This window comes from Phaethon aethereus (assembly GCF_964289735.1).
Source record: "Phaethon aethereus genome assembly, chromosome: 7".
Lineage (NCBI taxonomy): Eukaryota > Metazoa > Chordata > Aves > Phaethontiformes > Phaethontidae > Phaethon > Phaethon aethereus.
The window spans coordinates 39,925,142-39,948,893 of NC_138583.1; the positions used below are offsets into that span (position 1 = coordinate 39,925,142).

Genomic DNA, 23,752 nt, shown 5'->3' on the forward strand with positions numbered 1-23,752 from the left:
TTGTTTATTGCAGTATTAGTAATCTGGAAAAGAGATTTGCGATAATAATGTGCATTTTTTTTTACTGTTAAGGGCTTTATTATTCTGTCCTTGCCAGAAAGCACATTTTAAGAGCTTGGATTCAAAATTAAATATGACCTCAGTGTTTTAAAACACAATTACAATAACTATCCATTTAGTAGTTTTTTTTTCTTTTACTTTTGACATATGTTCAATATATTTATGCCAGTTATTAAAGACATTATTTTATGCTATGCTAACTATTTAACATATTGCAGCTGCCGGGGTAAATACAGACCGATGACGAGGGATGTTGAGGAAGCGTGTTACGTGAACTGCTTCTTAGGTTAGATTACTACAGTGTCTGTACATAGCTAAAGAAAAAAATCCACCATACTTGATAAGAGAAATTTATATTATTTATATGGAACAGAGCAAACCAATTTACAAGAAAGGCACTTAAGTGGGAAGCTTATTTATTAATGAGTGTAGTACACAAGCTAATGGGGCTGTAATGCAGATGCACCTAAAGCTCGGAGGGCAGCAGCCTCCAGGCGCCGCGCAGCGCTTCGGAAGAGAGGGGAGAGAAAGCACACGCGGAAAATATTCCTGCGCATTTCGCAACAGAGCTGTGGAAAGCAGTTTTGTCTGTCTCATCTTAGACGTGTCTTAGATGGCTGTGAGCATCTCCATCCCTCCTGCCACAGGACGTCGGTGGGGTTCGGAGTAGGAGTGCGCCAGGGCCACAGCTTCCACCAGATCCCGCTTTGTCCTCCACGGCGGGTGCGGCTGCGATTGTAAGGTCACCTCAGGTCCGCGTCCCAGGGCAGCACCTCTGCACAGAGAAGTCCCGGAGCTCTGGGATCCCAGCGGCGAGGCATCCCGCCGGGGTCCGGAGGTTTGTGGGAGGGTGGGAGAAGCGAGGGGCATGCTGAGGCCAAGGCCCTCCATGAAGGGGAGAGTTTGTTTAAATTACAGTTCCTACATGCAGTCTTTAACGAGCTTCTTTTGAGGTAGCAGTTTATAGACTCTTCTTTCAGTTAATTATAACGGCAGTTTTTTGACACAGTATTTTTATTGGTTTTATTGACGTGCCGTACCGGTTTTCCAGTCCTGTGATTGGGTTCTGCTGGGTTACCTGTGAGAAGAAAAGCTCTCCTCCCCGATTCGGAAGACGCGACGAGCGCCTGCGCTGGGCTGCTCAGGCGGTGCTCGCGAGCGGGGGCCGGCGGTCGCGGGAAGCCCCGTGCCGCTCCCGAAGGCTCCCGCCGCCTTGGGAGGGCTTCCCGCGGTGTGCCGCGTGTCCAGAAGTGACCATCCCGTGGGTGCGATGGGGTGTGACTGCACAAGAACTCCAGGGAGGTGATCCATGGCACTGGAGCGCGTTGCAAACAGTAAACAAGAAGTGCTGACAAACGTTGATTAAAACGAAGGAAAATACTCCTTACTTTTTGTTCTTCCTGCTGTTGCAGGGTTGTGGTTTTGGTTTTGAGGCCAAATTGGTACGAAGCTAAGCCCATTCTTCATCGGGTAATGCCATTTTAGGAAAGATCCTGCCAATGCATGTGGGAGGCAATCTCAAAGCCCTGTAGAAAAGCTTTGGAGAGACTCTGTTTATTAACCGTGCTGTTTTAAGTGGCATGTATTAGCAGCTTTTTCTGAGCGTCCTGTTCTCAGCCTGTGTTGACATGGAACTTTGGGTGATGGATGCCTGCTAGGAACCCAAATCTTGACAAGTTTCGTGATGGTTTCGTCTGATGCCAGTGCTTGTTTCTGTGGTTTCTGGGTGTTCGTACCTGGTTTAAGAGATGTATGGATACCATTTCTTTGCACTGGTGTTAGAAGCTTCACAGTAACACAGGGAGGGTCACACTGGTCTCAAGGGCTTTGTCTGGTGCCTTGCCTGCCATTCTTTCTCCCATACTCCTGCTTGGGTGTGCCGTGCATCAGAAGGGCCTCATTCACATGAGGAAAATATTTTCAGAATTTTTTCAGATGGGCAGTGCATCTCCGGTCGTGGCAGGAGCGTGCATCTCGGGCCATGCCCATCTCTGCCCTGATGGGAGATCCTGCACATCAGGCATCAGATGAACCTGTGGTCCTAACAGGAGATGCTCAGAGGGCACAGGCTGCATTACATCCAGACTGGGAAGTTGCTTTGAAAAATGGCCTGATGAGTTGAATACTTAAGAGGTTCCTGATTTATCTGTATCTTAATTCATTTTAATAAGCTCGAGTATATGCAGGTGCTGTTGATTATAATTCTTGGTGCTCACTTTCATCTGGAATTCATGCACTAACGCACGTCAAGGTGGACATCCAAAGTCAGAGCCCAGTTCCCATAATTCAGCCTTACGTTTTCCTCCTTCAATCTCCCCGTGCACCAGTGGAGATCGGAGACCTGGGTCTTGCAGTATAAGGATAGTAATGTCTGTTTTAACTGCCTTAGGTTTTTTTTTAAATCCATGCATAATTGGGATTATATCTATCTTAGATATGTAGAAAAAATGTAAATTTTACTTCAGATACCAGTTAGCAACTGGGTTATTACTATAAGGCACGCTTCTGAATAGATTTGGTGGGGTTTGTGTACGAGGTGATGCTATGTGGCAGTTGCACAGAGCTGTGAAATAGTGGGGAGAGCTCTGGTGCATCCCCTAAAACAGAGGAGCTAAGTGGAGAAGCGAAGGGAGGCTGGTGTGCGGTTTAAGGGTCCCCTGCAGCCAGCCCTAACACAGTTAATTGCCTGGGATAAAACCGACCTCGGAATTCTGATGGGAGAATTCTTTTATATAAGGAAAAAAATGTTTTGTAACAATTTCTTGTAAGTGCTAAAATTAACTGACTTTCTTTTAACCTAATTATGGATAGAACTGATGATATCACCTATGCTTAATGTTGCCTAACATCCTGGGTGAGACTGTGCTGCTGCTTGTAACTTGGCTGAATTTTTGCTTTTTGTGAAGCATCTGCTTAATTGCTGCTAGTTGAGGGTCTCTTGGGCATGCGTTTGATTTCCTCCATCCTCAATCTAGAACAGGTTGGTCCTCTCCGAGAAAATACAGAGAAACTGTTGTGTTGTTTTCTTTTCTAGACAAATCTTCCAGTCCTGCTGCTGCCAAACCCACTGAGTTGAAACAGAAATATTTATGAAGAGGCCACTCTGATACCAGGAATATATTTGTTATCCAAATATGGCCCAGCTGTAAGCCTTTGAAAAGTTCCATTCATACAGGGGGAATGGGTCTCTCTGGGGAGGGAGCTCTCTGCGCTGTTTCTGCGGCTGAGCACAAAGGCGATACAACCTCATGGTGCTGATGAGCACCAGAACTAACTCTAGTTTTCTTGACCTGCCTGAATGACATCTGCTAGCACAAATGAGGCAGAAACGTGCAGGATGATATCTGGAAAGAACAAGAATTAGTCTGGAAAATAGGTGGTTGGGAGACGGGAACTTGACAGTACTTGAATTGGTGTGCAGCACAGAGGTGGACCATGAAATCTGCTGTAGAGCAGTCAGGTCAGATGAGTAGTACTGAGACGGTCCAAACAAGGTGAGTTCAGGAGGATGAGCAGGAGGATGGGTGGTAGCCAGGGTAGAAAAAGGGCAGAACACTGAAACTGGGCAATGTGAGGCGAGGGAAGAAGGTTGGCAGGTTGGCACGGATTGGACAACAAAGCAGGGCTTGGGGCATTGGAATGCACAGCAGAAGATTGAGGTGGAGGAAGAAGCGTAACTTCTTAGTGGTTGTCCTTGCACGTTATCTTTGTTTTCACAGAGATCTTTGTCCACAATGAGATGCAGTTCTCTGAAAACACAATAAATGTGTTCAAGAAAAATAAGCCAAGGCGACAGGTAGGATTGTTTTCCTTGAACGTGTTTCTTGTGTTCCTAGGAAAGTCCACTGCTCGACGATTGCTGCGCTTCCTTCGCGGTCTCACAGTACCGTATCCCAGGGCAAGATCTTGTTTGAAATCTGTGTCTCTCTATATAGGATTCCAATCAAAACTTTAATGGTACAGGGCAGTGAGTAGCATTTAATGACCTTCAGTGCTATCACTTGAGTCTTTTGGGCATTGACATTGATTTTCCTTATCTTGGCATGTGAAGACAGGAGTCTCACTCCCTTCTTTAAAATGTTTGCTGGTACACACTAGTAGCACAGAATCAGCAGGCAGCGGCTTTGCAGGCATCGCAGCTGGCAGCGGCGACGGGCTGCGTATACTGCTTTCTTAGCCAACCCCCATTTGGTACCCGAATTTAACATCATTAATCGCAAGAGTCAGAGAAAAGACTAGGCCATTTGGATACCTACATGTTTTACTCAAGAGGTGCAATCTATGTATTTGGCATTTGTATTTGATACCCAAATTTTTGTGCAGAGGCTTCTTTTTCAGGGTGAAAGAGAGGTACCGTTGTAATGCAGAATTTCTGAGCAGTCAGATCCATAAGAATTTAAATCCTCAATAATAGATAAAAGGAGAGTGGAGAAAACGTTGCGGAGGTTGCATGACAAGGAATAAGTCTTACTTAGTTCTGAGTTCTTGTACTCTACCATAAATGCATTGATTTCTTCTTAATAGGTCTTAAAAGGAACTGTGGTGGGGTCGTTCAACAAGAATTGGTATGATATTTCTGTTTATTGCAGCTCTCATCCTTTTTTTAATCTCTTACTACTGTCATACAGACACTTCATTTGTAAGAAGCTAAATTAAACTATGTAAGGATGTGCTTCTCCATGAATTTTAAACCTAAAAAGCTGCTTTGTTCATTGATTCAGTTGTGGGGAAAAAATGCAACACAGTCATACGGCTATTTGAACTCTTTATTTGCCATATTTACAATATTAATAACACTGTTTCTAGAAGTTGTCACATCAAGTAAAAGATCTTCATTCCAGACTGTCTTTTGGGGCCAAATTGAGACTGGATGCATGCATTTAATAAACTGTAGTCTCAAGTAGTCATTTTTGTAAATAATTAGCTTCGGTGAAAGAATAAGTTAGCATATTGTATGCATCTAATGTTGCAAATGTACATACAGCAAACTTTCCTATTAATCAACAGTCAAGCACTGTAAGTTGGGTCTCATACATAATGAATTGTTCTTAAACCTCATGGGTTTCATTGATAGAAAAATAAGAGAAAACACAAGTGTAGTAGGCTTTTGAATAAAATTTAACAAGATTGCTCTGCATCCTGTAATCGTTTTGGAATCATTAGAGACCAGATAATTCATCTGCAGTTTTGGGATGGCTTTAGCCTTCGTCTATCAAAGAAAGGCTATTCAAATGGCATTTAGGTGTTGATAAAATACATTTTTATTTAATTTCACAATGAAGGCTTCAGTAAAAATGCCAGCTAACTCTAGGTTTATTATGTAAAGAATAATGCTGCATGACTGAGTCTCATTTTGATGTTAATTTTTGTGTTCTAAACATTACTGATTCTTCCATTTGAAAAGTAACACGCCAGCTCTTTCCCTAAGAAAAAAAATTATTTGGTAAGACAAGCGCAGACTTACATAGGTATAAGAAAGAGACAGTCAGCCTTCACTTTTCAGACAGTGCAACTTTTTATACAGGCCTGACTTCTGTTGACTTCACATGCATGAGTGTCGTGTGGAGAGTTGTCTTCAATCATTCGCTGATAAAATAAGAAAATGCCATAAAAAAAAAAAAACTTTTAAATTACATTTGCTCCTCATACCTATTTCATGACAAGAGTTACCTTTCGGATCTAGAGAATCAGCAGTAAATTCCCCTGCAAATGTTAAAATTTACTCCGATTTAGGAACTCCTGGCAACTAACTATACTAAAGACCCCAAGCCGTGGAGAAGCTTGATCCAGCTGACGTGCCCCAGATGGTCAATGCCTAGGCTGTGCACTGCCAGGAGATATCCCAAACCGATGGTAGCTTTGGTCGGTGCAGGAGCCTGTCCAAGAGGCAATATCCCCAGTAGCAGGCACCAGGAGAAGGCATGTGCTTACATGCACGGGCTTGTCCAGCCCCTGGGCTGCAGCATGGCATCTCCTGGGGAAAATGGCCCAAGGAGCCTGTTTCTCATTGGTTTCAGAGAGTCTTAGACTCTCTGCTCCTGCCTGATGCTCCGAGGACTTTTTTGTCCTCAGGTGACTCACAGAGGGGTTATGGCTACGTCCTAAACTCTCTCCAAATGTGACGACAGAATTCTGCTATAATTGGGCAATATTCTCAAAAATGTTTTCCTCTCCACCCATGGGCAGATTCCTTCTGTAAGATCCTTTTCCAAAAGCCTGCTGTCACACACACCCCCTCCCCCTTTTTTTTTTCTGTTTTTGTTAACCCTGGCATAAGGGTGAAAGCCATTGAGAAGTCCACCCACATTCCCACTCTTGTTTGACGTTAAGTGGGTCTGCAGTCTCCAAGAGAGCCATGTCTAAATTGCTGTCAGATCGCATCACGCGCTCTGGCCGCCGAGCAGGGCTGCCGGGTCACGTCAGAGCCCATTCGTTATAGCTGGAGCCTGCTGCAGCCACCGGCCCCTGGTCTTTCTCCCTTCACAAGAGGGTTAGCGTGACAGCCACATGGAGCTCTTTACGGACACTCACCAAACACTTGCTTAGGTTGGGCTTCAATTACCCATTGGGACGGCCGCCAAGGTTGGGTCTCCCTGACGTGGTGCAACCGTGGCTGCAGGAGTCCAGGTGCCTCTGAAGGGCTCCCTGTTTTGGGAAGGTTTCTATTGGTTTTCTCCCCCCACCCCCTTTTTTTCTGTTTTACATTGTTTTAGAGGAATTTTGAGGGGGAAAAAAGGACCTTTTAATAGAAGATACTTGCAAGGGTTTTTTCTTGCTCTTTTATTTCTGTCCCCCTTTCTTCCATTAATACATTCCTATCAGAGCCATTTCATCCTTACTGGACGTAGGATAATTTTGATAATTTTTGGACCTGTTTAAGGCACAGACTTGTAAGAAATCGAATGGCCAAAGAAGCGTCAAAATACAGAGGAGAAGAAACACGGATGTGTCCCGCTGACAGTAATTCTTCCTACTTAGCCCAGCCTGGAGGTGCTCTTCAAACTGGAGATGCTGAGCGTTGTGCTACTCTATAAATGTGCTTGCAGATTTCCAGGGACAAACTGCAATGTTTCCTATTACAGGTTTAATTAGAATTTAGTGGCTGTGTCTGCCAGGTAGTTCTGTCTCTTTTTCCTTGTTGTAAATCGTGAAGCCGAAGGCGCTGGGGAGCCTCCGGAGCAGCCTGGGGAGGCCGGGGCTTTCTTTCGGAGATGGGTCATTGCCTTCTGCTCTTTCTTGCCTGCCTCCATCTCTGCCCATCACATCTTCTGCAGGCGTTGGGTTTCCTGCTTGGTTTTCTTCCCCCGCACTCTTCTTTCTTCATCTGTCCATGTTAGACTCAAGGACATGGAATTTTGACGTTGGTTTTGATGAAGGCAGGCTAAGAAAAGGATTTGGTGAGATTTTGTGCCATCTGCTTCATGAGGAGTATGGCTGATGATTGCTTTTACAGCATTCTGGTCGTAACAGGATCCAAAAGCCTCTTAGTTAGGACCGATTAACTTATATTTTAATACAAAATTTTTAATTTGTTGTTAATGAACAAAAGTGCTTATGGTTTTTGTTCAGGGAACACAGTAGAAAAAATTATGGATGCCCTTAAAAAAATAGAATGCAATGTGATTGAATGTCCAAATATGTTTATTTTCTACATACCTGATGATAATAGGGTATTGCAAACGCAGTGATCTTCGGTGCCATGTGTACCATGGTGTCAACACCGAACTCAGTTGGTAACAGCCTGGCAAAGACCCTAATTTCCATGAGGAAGGATTGGGAAGTTGTATGTAAAATCATGCATTCCATATCTTTTATTTATTTTTTATTTCAGGTCTTTATTCCTGCTGTTATCTGAGTGGAACTGTTGTAGTTATTTAGTACTGTAATGATAAATTATCTGAGCCTACTCACATGTACCAGTGGCCCTTAGCTGACTGTAGCCTAGGAGGAGTTGCAATTTTTTTTTTTTGTGCTAGCTGGGGAGCTTTTTTGTTTTGTGTCTTAACCAAATTGAAATAAAGAGAACTCTTCATCAGCTCAGTGCCTGAAGCAGTCTATAAAGCTCTTCTTAGGCAAACACTAGAGGGTGAAGTAGTTATCCAGGGATATTCAGGCGTGTGTGGCTACAGTGGAAGCGAGCATTGGGTGTTACGTTCGACCAATTGTTTATATTTAATAGGTACAAATATTTTATAAATATACAAATAAATAGATAAATATGTTGTGGGAGCTGATACGACATTCTCATAATATTTACCCTAAGGAAGCTGCCAGCTCTTGGCTTTCCCCTAAGTTGCCAGCAGAGCTGTTGTGATAGATTCTCATTATTCTAAATCACACAACTCAAGGTCTATCTTGCAGTGTTTCCATTAAGGTCTATTAAGGACTGACCGAGGCAAAAAGTAGCTCAGAAGTAAAATAAATAATTAAAATCATACCAATTTAGAACATGGCTACCCACTGAGGCTTCTCACAGCATTTCTCTGGTTTTCATAATGGTTAAGCTATTTAGGATGATACTGAAGCCAATCTGCTGCTTACATGTTTATTTTGGAAGCACATTAGAAACCTCCAGTTCTTGGCAAGTGGTTTGGAAGGAGCCTGTTAAACTGAAACAGGTGGTATTTCTGCTTTTCTCCCCCTCTGCTAAAACCATCTTTTCCTTCATGTCATCCCATGCAAACATAAGGAGTCACAGAAGAGGTGCAGCTGGGACGGAGCCTCAGGAAGACACCTCTCAGCTGCATGGACGCAAGACCCCGCTGCCTTCCTGGGTTTGTTCAGTCTTAAAGTAGAGCTGTAATGGAAATACATCTGTAGGATTGTAGTAAGAATGGTATGGAATGGCTGTCGTATGTGTAAGCTGGAGCAGCAGGTCTGCGCCTGGGCTGTGGTGGATTCCCGTGCTGGAACTGACCTTACATCTCTCCTGGACTGCACCACCACCACGAGCTGAATGAACGGGCTGGAGATCTGCAGCAGCAGCAGCAGTTGTTCCCTGACCTGAAAAAAGGCTCCTTTTGAGAGACATCCAACTTAAAAAAAAAAAAGAGATACGTATTTTTAGATGTCTGCTTTTTATATCTTAAAACAGGCATGTTTTTTCTGTTTCAGGAGTATGTAGTTTTAATTAAGCATCACATTGTAAAGCCATGTAGGTGAGTCAGTCGCTTGCAGCTGAATATCCGTTTAACATCACCATAAAGTTAGACAGGCATCTAACTTACTGCACACGTGTTAGAGGCTGGCACGTGGATGCAAACAAAAAAGTTTCAGTTAAAAAACAAAACCACCGACATTAAAAAACCTACAGTAATGATTACTTGTTGACCAAGTAAAAATACAAAAACCACTCTGAATTTTTTGAGATGCCAGGAAGCACCCAACACAATTCACTAATGACAACAAGTGCAGTGACAGTCTCCAATGAAAGTGCAAATGATTTAAATAAGAGTACTGCGTATTAAATAAATGCTTCTCATTATTCTAGCCACATTGCAAAAAAAGGTGTTGGTACTTTTTAAGGAAGGATAATTAAATTCTCCAGGGCAAAAGTAAAGCAGTCGGATTTCTCACACCTTCTATTTAGTTTCTTGCATTTTTAGATTAATATGCTTATTTTATTTTCCTGTATAAAAGTAATAATTCCATCTGGTCAAATCACAGGTTTAACACTTAAGCTTTCCATAGGTAAAACATAGAAAGCTTGGCCACTTGTCCATCACCTTGTGTGCTGCTGGCTCTGCGCCGCTAGTGGCTTTACAGCCAGGAGCAGGTCCCTTCCTTGGGGGTCACCGAGGGCAGGACATGGAGAAAAGAGGGTCCCCTTTTTCTTGTTAATTGCTAAAGATTAGGCACAAGTAGTTAATATGACTCTCAGGTGGCTGTTTGTCTCTAATGGTATACAACTGACTTTTTGCTGTCCATCTTGACATTCAAAATGCTCAAAGATCAGTGCGTGGAGTAGGGTGTTCAGAAACCTTCCAAGAAGCCTAGCATTGAGCAGCGGAATTTCACACGAGGGGGGAAATTTCCAGTCATGTAACTTATCTGCTCTCCTTTTCTTCTTATGAACGTTTTGAGACCACTTTTGCTTTGCTTTTTGAAACATATGTATGGTTTAGTTGGACCAAAGCGTGGCTTTGAAGCCTGAGAATATCCTTTACAAGGCAGCTGGTGTTTTAAGTTGAATTTTTAATGACGAGGTAGTTTGTTAGAAGGAGTGCTGCTGTGCAACTTCGGAAAGAGAAAGGGGAGGAGGGAAGGAAAGGGAAGGGAGGAGGGCCAGTAGAAGACACCCATGTATAAGTTCTGTTCATTCTTTTTCTTTATTAATGCTGTCAAATTCCCAAAAATAGTTGTTGGCATTCCTAGCCAAGCAAAATTAACATGAAGTTTTGGGGGTTTTTTTAATCTGTCTGACAATTTGAAGCTCTCAGCATATACGTTGGCAAAGCGACTTTGTATCCTACAGGAAGAGAAGTCAGTGCATTCTTAGAAAGCAACACCTTTTCATCTTGCAAAGCTTTTGCTTTCTTGACCAAGGTGATGGTGGCAGGTGTTGTGAAAGCGTCTGGTGTTGAGGTGGTAGGAGGATGGTCTCACTAAAAACATCTAGAGATGTTCAGCAGCGACAAGGCACTGTTCTTAAAAGCAGTAATTAAAAAAACATAACAATTAAGACTTACGTCCTAACAGGCCTGCCAGGGAAGACCAGGAAGCGAGGAGCGGGTACGGGGTGGCAGGGGAACGTGTCCGCGCGTTGGCGTGGCTAGGCCTTGCCACGGTACGCGGCAGGCTCCTGCAGCCCTCCCCGCTACACTGATGGGCAAAGCAGCTGCTGTAATTCATGTTTTCTTAAAGAGATTGATGGACGTTTACTCTGTTCCTTTTGGTAAATACGGAGCTAATGGCCTGACGGTGACCTGGAGGCTTTGGGCAAAGGCCTGAGCAGCCCGTGCGCCAGCCGCAGCGGCACTGCACCCCCCCAGCGCCGGCGTGCTGCTTCCCGCCTGTTCTGGGGGAGAACGACGGTAGTTTGGTGCCTTTCCGGAGCAGGAGGTGATTCCGGTGCCTGTCTGCCAGCGCCAGGCCGGGGCGGTCGGAGGCAGAGCCGGGAGCCCGGCTCCTGGGGCTGCTCGCCTGCAGAGCTGCGAGGGGACAGAGTTTTGTCGGTTTTATGATGGTATTAGAGTCCAAATCATTTCCAGACTCCTGAGAATGTGAAACAAGATGATGTGAAAAACATAAGGTTACTGTAGTTTTGTATGCTTTCTATGATGTTCTGGATAAACGGAGCAGAAAAGTCTACCAACTTCTCTTTAAGATTTCAAAGGCGTTCTTATATCCGTAGTTATTGCATTGTCGTAGCTCTAACAATCCCCAGTAAAACCGAGCCATATTCTGCTGAGTGTTGTACATGTGCAGAATAACGGATTATCCGTGGTGTCAAGAGCTTGGTTTGAGGTCCATGTCATAGATATTCATGCAAAAAAGTTTACGCGCAGATTCTCCTACCTTTTTTTTTTTTTTTTGCAAAGAGATTACTGAATAGCAAAATAACAAAGTATTATAAAGTTTTATAAAACAAATTGATAAAGCAAATTGATACTACTTCACGGACACACAAAAAAAAGAAGTATCAGAAGCATTCATTTGGTAAATAAATGGAACGAGAGAATTAAAATGGCACTTAATTTCTAGCAAGCTGGATCCAAAGCTGATTCTTCATTTTTGTTTTGCCTCCTCTCCAAGCCATCAACTCGTTTTCTTGTGCGACCAGAGCATTTTAATTGTCCGCCTCCGTGTCCCTCTTCTTCTCTGCCACTTTCTCATCAGTAATTACGTGGCCTTCAGTGGTTAACAATTAATCAGAAAATGAATTGGGGCTGGGGGAGATGGCAGGGCCGTTTGATCATGCACCAGGCGAGCGAGGGCTTCGCTTCTGAGAGTAACCCTGACCCAGCTCCTGCCTGCACATCATTTATCCTGTCCAGAGGCAGAGCCGGGGCTGCTGTCTGATTACACCGGCGTCCCGGCGTGTTCGGCCCCACGAGCTGCTGTGGGTCAAGCGCGTGAAGGCCTTCGGTCTTTTTGCAAAGGCGCCTTGTGGCAAAAGCAGGCCTGGTGGTTTTTATGCCATTACGGGTACATCACGCGTTTCCTTTTCCTTGGCTTTCTGCTAGGAGGGAACTAACAAAATACCTTCGCTCGCTTGCAAGCACGCCGGAGCGTACTGGGGGGGTTGGGTTGGTTTGCTCCTTCCCCGTACCTGGCTGGTTGAATCGCTCTTGTTTTCTCTTTTTTCCGTTGTCTCAGGTTCTCATGTATTTTGCTATTTCTATGGCTTTCTCTCCTTTCTCCTGCTTTGTGACACATCCAGCCCCTCGCCAGAAGACTATGCTGTTGAGTTTTAGCAGCACGCTGTTGAGGAATTTCTTGTTCTGGGGTCTGGCTGTATTTCAAGGTGGGGGAAAAAAAGCTGCAAAATCCAGAAAACATTAGAATGGCTCATCGGTGGTGCTTGAGATTCTGGATATGAGAAGATTGTTGGCAGGGCTTGCTTGATGTTGTCTCCTTGTTGGTCTTCCCGTCGTTTCTCTCGGGTGCGTTGCTGACGGGCTTTGTTTCTCGGTGCCCCGACGCTGGTGCCCGCGGTTTGCAGAGACGCCGCACCACAGGCTTGTCAAGCACCGGGAGAGCACCACCACCCCTCACCAGCGCCGCTGCGCCTGACGGAAAGCCTACAGCTCGCGAGCAGGGCTGGCTGTTGGCAAATCCAGCGTTGACGTTTTCATTGCTCTCACACACATGTTGCCTGGAGGAAAAGAATGAAAAAGTAGCAAGGGAAGAAGCACATTTTTGTTTGCAGGTGCTCTCCGCTTGCTTGCTTTGCTCTTCAGTATCCTGCAAGCATGAGCTGCCATTGAAAATCAAATGAATTCTCAATTGCTTCCTTCCAATTCAATAAGTGGAGGAAAGCAGAAACCTGCCACTGTCGCTGGAAGGAAACGGGGCAGAGGAAGGCACAGGTTTGGCAGAGAGCCATTTCCTTCCCTCCTGTCCCCAGGGACCATCCCTGGGGAGACAGGACTGCACCCTTGGGGGGTGCGGAGGAGCAGCCTCGCCTCCATCCACCCTGGAGGCACAAAGATGCATCGTCTGCCGCGGGCTCGGGTGGTTTTCTTGCTCCCTGACGTTTCCCACTTATGCTCGGTATTTTCCTCTCACCGATCTTCTCTGAAGTTTTTTGCAGGTGTAAGCAACCTTCTGTCGTCGTTGCGTTGCTAGAGGTGTGCAGGACGCGTTTTTGTTACTGCTGTTACAAATCTTTTCCCCTTTATCAGAGTAGAAAAAAGAGGGAGTCTGACTCCAGATTGAACGCTTTTGAGATGGTATAGTTTTATGTTAACGTACGGAGTATGAATATTCATTTTTATAATTGTTACCATTATTATTTTACAATTCTCTCTCGCAGCAGGGCAGAGGCCTCGGCCGCTTGCGAGGTGTGCGAAGGCGCGGAGGAGATGACGGAGCCACTGAAGCAGTGCACGGCGTGGCTGCACGCCTACTTCTGCGAGCCGGCGAGGACGGCCAGCCTTCCCGTGCCAGCCTTCCACCACCCGCTGCTCCGGCGAGGTCTGTGCCGCGGGGCGCCGGCTCCCGTCTCCCTAATCCCTGGCCAGTGGCGATAAAAATGATGCGGTTCAGCTCCCGGCAGTTGCTGGATGAAAGGTTTGAGTATGAAGACATCTGAAGGGCAGTAAGCTTTTCAGTAGGGTCGTTGTTCACTTAAACCAGCTTTTTGCCAGCAGCAGGGGGGTCGAGGCTTAGACGTGTCCATGTCAACAGACGTGTGCCATAGAAGTGGCCAGTGATAGGTTGCGTAAGGTAGCTATGTTTTGTTCCTCAAAGATACTACAGATAGTATTTTAAACAAAGAACAAGTATTGTTACAAAGTAGTTATGGTACTCATGTGTTTATATAAAAACAAGACCTGAGAAAAGTTCCTCCTTAGCCTTCTCCATTTACTGACTATGTTCCTGAAGACCTCATGACAAAAGTCCATCACGTGAAATGAAACCAGGACACTCATTATTTAAAAAATAAAATAAAACCTCAGAAGTCTGCTTTTTGCAGTGCCTTCTGTCCATGAATATGATCATTTCCCAGAGAATAAAGTCCTCAGCCGAAGAAATCTATTTTTTAATTGTATTATATTCCAGAACAATATAGCACCAAAAAGGGGCTAGTATCCTCTACATTACACAAGGCAAGATAGCACTGCTTTTTGTATAAACTTTAAATTACGTGTACTTTTTCTTTTTTTGTGGTTCAAGGTGAAAGACACTTTTTTAATATGGGTGCGTAGGTTTGTATTTTAAGGCGTAGGGACTGTACGTCAGTACCTGTGTAAAACAATGGCCAGTTTTACCTGTGGAGACACGGGCTGTTTGGACAGGCACGCCTTTGCAAGTGGTATCTCCAAGAGCTCAGCTGTGTCTGCTATTAATTACTAGTTTTATTCAAATTCCTATAAATAGTAGGTTTCTTCTTGCTCTTACACTTTCTTATCCTTAGTTAGCTAATAGCAGCTGCAAGAAGAACAAAATCAAAATGCAGTTGTCGTGCGGAACCTTCTGCAGATAACCAGGCTGTTGCTTTTTCACAAAGCTTTTGTGAGCTTTGCACAGTACCTCTGTTTTAATTATGAACTTCTGCACTAATTCTTCTGCGCTACGAAACTTCCTACCCAGGGTGAGTACTGGGTATTTTTTAAACTAAGTTGTGTATTGTGCTGTCTGCCTCTAATTTTTATACAAACGCCATTTTTATCAACTACTAAAAAACCTCATTTAGAAGTTTTAGTGAAACCATCTGATTAACGTGTGGGAGAACAAGCACTATAATGACACTGATGTCAAAATTGCTAAAATGCTTATGGAGTGTGGCCTTCTAGGTATTAAATTATCATTTGAGGACTCTTTTTTTATTATCTGGGATGAAATTAAGACCAGTGTTGTGAAAGCCTGAGGGTTGGGGTGAACACGAACGGGCGAAGCTGGGTGGGAAATAGTTACTGCTGCTGTTCCTTCCATCTTTGAATAACATCGGGGGAATTCTGCTTCCCAGATTACCCACCAGAAGATTATAAAACATTTAAAGTACTGCTTTGGCTTTCATTCATTTTCCTGAATTGGCTACTGAATTCTTTTTAGCTTGACTAATGAATTTTTTCAGTCTAAGCGCTGCTGATGCTGTTTTAGCTGCTGTTTTGGGGTTTTGCCCTTGACTTACGGTCAGGGTTGGTAGGGGACTTTGGTCCTTCCCTAGGCAGCAGCCTTCCTGTGCCGGCAATGCTGGAAGAGCCTGAACATCGTTTAAAAGAGAAAAATAAGTACATTTGTCAGTAGGAGGCTCCTCCAGGGAAAGCAGTCATCGCCGCCTGATTTTTTGGGGCAGGTGGAAGGAAAGTTCTTCAGCACCGTCCAACTGCAAAACCCAGCCGAGAGGAGCCTGTGGGGATGGGACGGGACGTGGCCGGTGGCCGTGAGTGTCGCTGCTGAGGCTCTGCGCAGCACCCATGGCTCTGTGGAGGGTGCGGCTGGTGGTCCCGCTGGCCGGGCTGGCCGCGCACTGGGCAGCAGTGGTCCTAATGGGGTTTGACCTTCTGCATCGCAGGTTCGGTGCTTCAGGGGACTGGAGGGCGGTTTTCGTGTTTTAACATGTGCAGGTTCAGGTCGGTTTAGTTTAGTTGAGTTATTTGTTCTTGGACTGAGACCCGGTGTGCATGTTTTAGGGGGGGGGCACGTATGTAATGGAAGTGCTAACAAAGAACTCATTGGCACAGATCACAATGATGTGATAGCATTTCTATTCTTCTCTTACTTTCTCCTAGTAATACTTTCATAAAATAGAAAAAAATTGTATTGGAAGGAATGTGGAAATACGTATCAAAAATTTGAAGAAACTTTTTAAAGGTTATCTAGTAAAAAGGTAGGGTAAAAAACGCATTATAATGGGTAACAGTGTACATTTCCATTTATCTGTAAGCCAGAAATGCAGTAATGCTAAATTAGGAATTTGGTATTTATTTACTTTTTCACATTTACATTTGAAAGTGCCTACTCATTTCTCCAGGCACTTAAAAATGCAGAATAAACATAAGCGAGAGCATGAGGATCCAAAGCCGGGAAGGCTTTTTCTCATCACACTGACTTCTTTACATGTCTCTGTGCGTCGGCAGCTCTTCCAATGAATCATCAAAACCTTTGGCCCTTCTTTTCTCCCCTTGCCTGTCAATATGACCACGTATAGCATGGTGCTTCAATACTACGTAACTTGAGTTCCATCATCAAGTGCTTTTGCGATAAGGACTGATTATTGGATATTTTCTTCTTAATCAGTGCGTATATCAAATTTTGGGGTTTTTTTCTGTGCTCGCATCGTCTGAGGACAGGAAGGGTTTTGCTTATCTCAAACACATTAAAGAGGTTCTTCATTTAACAAAAAAGTGTGAAGTGCTTTTGGGATGAAGCGCTTCTCAATTCATGGTCAATTTTCTGCAGCTACTTTTGTGCCAACTGTTAAGACATAGTTCCTTGTGGAGAGACAAGTAGTGACAATCAACTCTGAGATAACAAAAGCAGGGAGATTTTCAAATTCAGAAAGTAAAGGTATCTTGCAGGTTGCAGAAAAAATCTGCTGTGATTTGGTTGCCAGGTGTGCTTGCAAAGGCAAGCTGAATTCTGTTTCAGCAGCTCATCTTGTGTCTTAGATTTTTCTAACTGGCCTTTAATTTTCTAAATTGCCATTAAAAGGGGGAAGAGTATTTGAAAGCACTCTAAATACAGAATTAACCATTCTCCTCATAACTCGTTGGTGGTGGAGTTTGAAGCTGGTGCTGTAGCAGAGCTTAGACAGGCACGAGAAGTTTGAAGCTAGTTGCCCAACACCTCCAGGAGCTGTCAGCTTACCGGCTGTCCAGTTTCACAGAATCACAGAATCACTAGGTTGGAAAGGACCTTCAAGATCATCAAGTCCAACCATTAATCCAGCACCACCATGTCCCCTAAACCATGTCCTGAAGCACCATGTCCACACGTTTTTTGAACACTTCCAGAGATGGCGACTCCACCACCTCCCTGGGCAGCCTGTTCCAGTGCCTGACCACCCTCTCGGTGAAGAAATTTTTCCTAATATCCCACCTAAACCTCCCCTGGCGCAACTCGAGGCCATTTCCTCTTGTCCTGTCGCCGGTTACTTGGGAGAAGAGACCAACCCCCACCTCACCACAACCCCGTTTCAGGTAGTAGTAGAGAGCGATGAGGTCTCCCCTCAGCCTCCTCTTCTCCAGACTGAACACCCCCAGTTCCCTCAACCGCTCCTCATCAGACTTGTGCTCCAGACCCCTCACCAGCTCTGTCGCCCTTCTCTGGACACGCTCCAGCACCTCAACATCCTTCTTGTAGTGAGGGGCCCAACACTGAACACAGGATTCGAGGTGCGGCCGCACCAGTGCCGAGTCCAGAGGCACGATCCCTGCCCTGCTCCTGCTGGCCACACTGTTGCTGATACAGGCCAGGACGCTGTTGGCCTTCTTGGCCACCTGGGCACACTGCCGGCTCATGTTCAGCCGGCTGTCGACCAGCACCCCCAGGTCCCTTTCCGCCGGGCTGCTCTCCAGCCACTCCTCCCCAAGCCTGGAGCGTTGCATGGGGTAGCCTGTGGGTTTAGCCTGTGCAGCCAATTTTTTTTTTTTTAATGTAATTAAATAACTGGAATTTTCAACAATTTGTGTCATGGACAATGCTCAATGTAGAATTTCACTGAGCAAAGAAAAAGTTGTTTTTTCCCACTTCTTTGCAGCATGACTTCAAGGTGTTACACCTCGGAAAAATCACTGAACATTTATAAAGGAAAGCAACTAATTGGTTTTAGTGTATCAAGGTCGTTAGCCCCCTTTATATATGACGAATAAAATTTAACCCTGTTATTGTTTTGAAGCCTATGCATGAGTTGCTTGATTTGTGGGTCTGGGAAATGGAAAAGGCGATGTTAAATCGGCCAGTCATGAATTTCCCGACTTGTCTTTATTTGTGCTGGAGAACCGTTGCGGCTGGGGAAGGCATCGCGGCGCCGGGCGCTGCGGCGAGGAGCGGCTGTGTGTTTGCAGACCAAATGGCTCATTAGAGCAAGACGAGCAGAGGAAACGGGAGACGCACGAGAGTTTTCCTTTGCCCTGTGACGAGCGGCAGCCCTGGGGCTCTGCTCTTCGCGTGCCGTGCCACACCATGCGGCCGTGCTCGCCGGATGAAGTCCTTCAGCTTTGCAGTACCACGCGTTTACGTTCTGGAGCCTGGAGTTCCTCAGCCGGGTCCCTCTGCTGGAGGTGTAGACCTGAAGCAAAGCTTTGCCTTTCAGCTCAGTCCAGCTCAATCACCCTGTTTCTTCAGATGAGCTGTGAATTGCCGTCTCGGTGCGAGGGAGGAGGGCTCTGCCGGTCTGCAGTGGCCTTACCTGTGTCGCCTTGCAAACCAAAGGCCGGGAACAGCAAAAGATGGAGGAGGAGCAACCTGAGGCTGGAGACCGGAGAGGTGAGCTTTGCAAGCCGGATTAGTAGCTGAAATTTCCCGTGTATAATGTATGTTGTTCATCCAAGAAGGGATATTGATGAAAAACCTCATACATAATGGGAGCAGAGAGTCTTCAAAGAAACTGGTAGTGCCTCCATTCGCTCTTCGGGACGACTTTGCTCCGTGCGCAGAGCTGTAATCAATAATTACCCTGTGATTTCCTGGAAGCCTTCTTGTTCAGAAGCTCGAACCAAAGCAGCGTAGGCTAGTGAACCTGCCATAGCCCCCGCCAAAGGACCCAAAGCACATGACAAAGCACCACTTACGGGCTGAAGAAACTATTTACTTTCTGGTGTCACCTCTGTGGAGTCAGGCTCGTTTTTCGCTCCCACGCTGCACGCTCGCCGTCCTTCCTGGGGTCTGCAGGAGTTGAATCTCTCCCTCTAGAAAGCGCTGATGGAGAAAATCCTTCCATTAATTGCGTCTTGATTGTTCTTTCACCTTCCTGCCAGCAGCAGACAGTAGCACCTCTTTGTTTTACTGGTTTTGCACATTCTAAACTTTTTTTTTTTTTTAATCTGCAGCAGATTAAGAAAGAAAAGCAGATTTTATACATTCTGGATATAGCTCAGCAAAGGCCAAAGTATTTTTTTTTGTGCTTGGAATGCTCAAATCACAAGTTTTCTGAAGGTTGTGGGGATATTAATTTCATTACTTCTGAGACAGCAAGTTCAGCATTCCATGATGCTTACGTTTAAAAGAAGTGTTTTTAATGACTGTGCTGCTTACTCTAATTACAGTGTGCAGTACATCCTAAGAGTAAATTTTTCTCACAATTTAGCCAAAGACTTTTTAAATACATAAAGAAAATTTAAATAAGAAAAGAATTTACAGTATTAAGATGAATACAGATCTATTTTCCCTTGCTTTAAATTACAGATTTAAAAAAAAAAAAGTCCTATAAAACGCTGACTTTGTTGAGATACTGCTGTGTGAAGCTAGAAGGACTGAAGCTTCAGGTGCCGGTTTGTGGATATTAGAACAGCAATTCTGTACTCACATTCAATGGGAAAGAAATGACTGGTAAAAATGTCATTCTTTAAAACGTAAGAATGAGTGAACTACTTTTCAGGAGCTGCAGAAGCAGAGGGGGAATGTCCAAGGCTCAAAGTGGAGAAGGCGTGAAAAAAACTGATCGAAAGAGTAGGAGAAGCTAGACACTCAGGGATGTCAGATGTCCTGGTCGGTCCTGAGGTCACTGCATGGCTTCATTTTATATAATGAAAAAATATGCAATGTTATGTTTGGGTGATTCGCAGCCTGAGAACAGGAGAAAATGGGAGTTAAGGGTGAGAGCAAGCGAGGAATGGGGAGGAGGAATTTGACCTATGAATGATTTCATTGCGCTGTAAGGTAACTTAGGTCATTAGTAGAAAAAATAACTGTAAGCATTTTAGGTATGTCTTAAACGTAAGAGTTTTCTGCTCACTCCTAGAATGCTGTTTGCATGGTGTTAGCAAGACAGTAAATGCTAAAGTGAATGAAATCTTCACAATTTTATTATCTTTATTAACTCGTAATTCTTAAAGTGATGGCCTATGGATATGAGAGACATATCTATGGAGACATATATATGACTGAGTCCTATGTAGTTTTAATTTTCTTCAGTACTGTGCATGACTTTTAACTTTTCTTGCCTTTTAAAAATAAATTGTGCCTACTCTTAGCTGACTTTTCTAATACGATCCTAATATACATAAATCCGTGTGCAATATCTGAAAATAGGCTAGGTGGCTGGATGATAGGCAACCAAATAGGGTGCTAACGCAAGACGAGTGTTTTTGGGTTTGTCTGGAACTTCTCAAAGTACGTATTTTCATAGAATCACAGACTCTTTAGGCTGGAAGGGACCTTTCCAGGCCATCCAGTCCAACCCCCTGCAGCGAGCAGGGACATCCCCAACTCGAGCAGGTTGCTCAGAGCCCCGGCCAGCCTGACCTGGGATGTGTCCAGGGATGGGGCATCCACCACCTCTCTGGGCAACCTGGGCCAGGGCTTCACCGCCCTCACTGTCAAAAATGTCTTCCTTAGATCTAGTCTATTCATGGTGCAGGTACATTCATGTAGAGGGGCAACGTATTTACCTCATCCTGTGGTGATCTTTTTTTCTCAAATGTTGTGAAGTTGAGACTATAAACATCAGATATTACGTCAAGGACCTGTTCCTGTGATTTTCTTCCTTCGTTTTAGAGTTGTTTGTATATATATATATTTAAAAAATCGTGTTTGAGTGCAGCTGGCAGCCCTACCTCTCACCAGTGCGGTGAGAACGATGCAGTGACCAAGCCCCAGGCCGGGCGATGCCACTTCATCAGTTGCCTTATTCAAAGCATAACCATCCTCAATAGGAAAAACGGCAAACTGAGCCTGCAGAAAGACCTCCAGGAGCCCACCCGTCCCAGTATCATCTTTCCATGTTTGCCTCATTTCCAGTAAAAATGGAAAATTCGTTAAAGTTCAACTGGGAAAGTATAAGCCTACCAGCATTACCAGGTTGCATTTATATTTTGCAGAATTGAATTGTGCTCTTGGGTAATGTGCTGAGGATGAGGCAAGGACAAATCCTTTCCTGGACAAATGCAAAATGTCATTCTTGCCACTTAGTTATGAAGCAATTTGTGAAATTCTCTTAATTTTGTAGTAGAGATTCAATTCACTAAAGAAAAAGAGTTGAGAAATGTTTCTGACTTTCCTTTTTTCATTCCTGCAGCTTCATCAGACATGCAAATGCATTTCTGTTTAGGCTTTTAGAAAAAGTTACTTTAAAGCAATACGAAATAATCTGCTCGAGAACATTAGTACTTCACATATCTGGACATGGCAGATTCAAGTGCAGAGAGATGACAAGCTTTCATATTTCTGTCTGCCAACACAAAATTCAAATTCCAGAGACTGGCACCTTCTTTTATTACCATTTCATGTGAGAATAGTTTTGATAAGCAGAAAGTCACTGTTTTGCTGGACATTTAATGGAGTTTTACAATCCAATACTTTCCTACAATTTTCTGCAAGCAGAAATCAATCCTCTCTAACCTTCAAAAATGAAAACAACAAAATCCCAAACTAGCCCAGTCTCAAATTCTTTTTCCAGCCCTGTTGGCCCATTGCTTTGTATCAACTATTTGTATTTTAAAAGAAGACTAAACAGAAAAAATCAGTACAAATGCATTCTGGACAGAAGTATTTACGAACTTCCTGAGCCAGTTCCTACTGAATTCAGAGCAAAATTCCCATCATTTTCAGTGGAAGCTTGTGTGGTTTTAGGCGTACATTAAGGAATACTCCTAATTCGAGTTCAGTGTTCATAGGATAAATTGTCTGCCAAATATAAGCAGATAAATATATATATATAAATTTCTGACAATTCAGATCCTGTTAGGTGCAGGTATCCTTTTTGCCGCTGTCCCTGGCACTCTGTCAGGATTTAGGCAAAGATGTTTGGATGCACTGACTGCAGGGACGGCAGAGAGAACGTGGCTTCTTGTGGTTTGTGGGGTTTTGGTGGAGCCTTGCACAGTAACCATGGCCTGAGGAGTGACCTTGGAAAGCGTCTGATCATGGGGAGGGCGGGGTGTCTGTCCTATCAAAGGGAAGGTGGCGAAAGGGTCACTTAATTAAAAAAAACCGCATTGTATTTTCAGTAGGATAACCCTTTCCTGTCACAGATAGGCCACAGTTAGAATAAAGGAGCGTTATCTAAATAGTTAATTTTTTTAGGTAAGAGTGGATTGAAGATCCAGAGCTGACGTTCACCTCTATGATGTCACTCTATGAGGGCAAAAATTTACTCAGTCTCAGAGAATTTGGGGATACTGGAGAAATTCATGGTGACTCTGAATTAGCTGCAGAGATGTGTGGATATTGAAATTATTCCAAAATCGGGCTGCTTTTTCAAAGGGAAAGGTTTGTGTTTGGTGTCTTAACGCTATTTAGTATGAGTTCACTGACCCTGTGTCCGGGGTGACCGTGATGGGGTGGAAGAAGATGGAAATGCAGTGTCTGCTCTCCCTTTGCTGCTCAACTTCCTCGCCTTGAGCAAGGCAACGCAGTTCTGTCTGCTGGCGGACGGTCCACTCCTCCGGTCGAGAAGCTTCCAGGACTCCATCCAGCAGAGCTCTGGTGCTGTTAGGAGTTCCCGTATCTATCTTCGCGTGCAGTCAGTGCGTTCAAAATCAGATCCTTTCTCCCTCCAGGAAAGAAAAGGAATCAGTTGACCCTGATATAAGACGTATTTTCACCAACCCGGTAACTTTTGACATTGCTGCTTGTATATGAGATTTAGATAAAAAGATAAGAATTGAAGGTGGAGAAAAACAAATGCCAATGTGGGAAAAAGATTTCTTGTATCCGGAGTCATGGGGTCATCGTCTTCACTCGAAGCCCCAGACCTTAGCAACCTGCTAGCATTGCAGACCTGTGAGGAATAAGTTTAATTTAATTCATTTTTCCTTAGATTTGTTTGCTTGCTTGCCACACATGCAGGCCCATGTAACCTCTACACCCCTACTTAATAAAAACCTATGTAATCAGGATAAAAGGAAAGGATTTTATAAATATAGCCCCCCATACCTATTTTATTAATGAACTTTCAGCCAGGTTTACCTAATTCCCCTGATCGATGGGAAATATCATCAATACAATTAAATATACATTAACTTGTTTGGTGTTTCAAAAGTAACGTGTTTAATGTGACTGTTACTATGGTGAGCGCCTTGTTTCTAAATACCATTGTTAATTTTTTTCAGAAAATAAAAATATAGTGGCATTTACAACAGCCTTTATGTTAGGGGCACACAGATAAATTCTTCTGAGGGGAAGCCATTTTCTAATCTAGATACTTTGCTGCTGCTTGACCTAAGGATGCCCCTTTCTGACCTATTTCCAAGACGTTTTGCCTGACCTCCTTTTGGAGTTTGTGAATGTGAGAGCTGACCAGTATATTCGGGGAAAAACAAGGACTTGCTTAACTGCAAAAACATAGTTTTCACTAGAAATTTGCATCCGGCGCTCTTCTCAGAATAAAATATGCAAGAACCAACATAAATGGCATACTCTT

General features: G+C 44.2%; 1 protein-coding gene across 1 annotated transcript in view; it reads left to right on the forward strand.

The window, feature by feature from the left end:
- MGMT (O-6-methylguanine-DNA methyltransferase) overlaps positions 1-23,752 on the forward strand; it is a gene marked incomplete at both ends in the record, with an annotated part of 161,205 nt that overhangs the window by 112,357 nt on the left and 25,096 nt on the right. Inside the window, one exon of the mRNA XM_082002263.1 lies at positions 13,538-13,698. Within this exon, the coding sequence (XP_081858389.1) occupies positions 13,538-13,698 (161 nt within the window). The remainder of the gene's footprint in view (positions 1-13,537; positions 13,699-23,752) is intronic.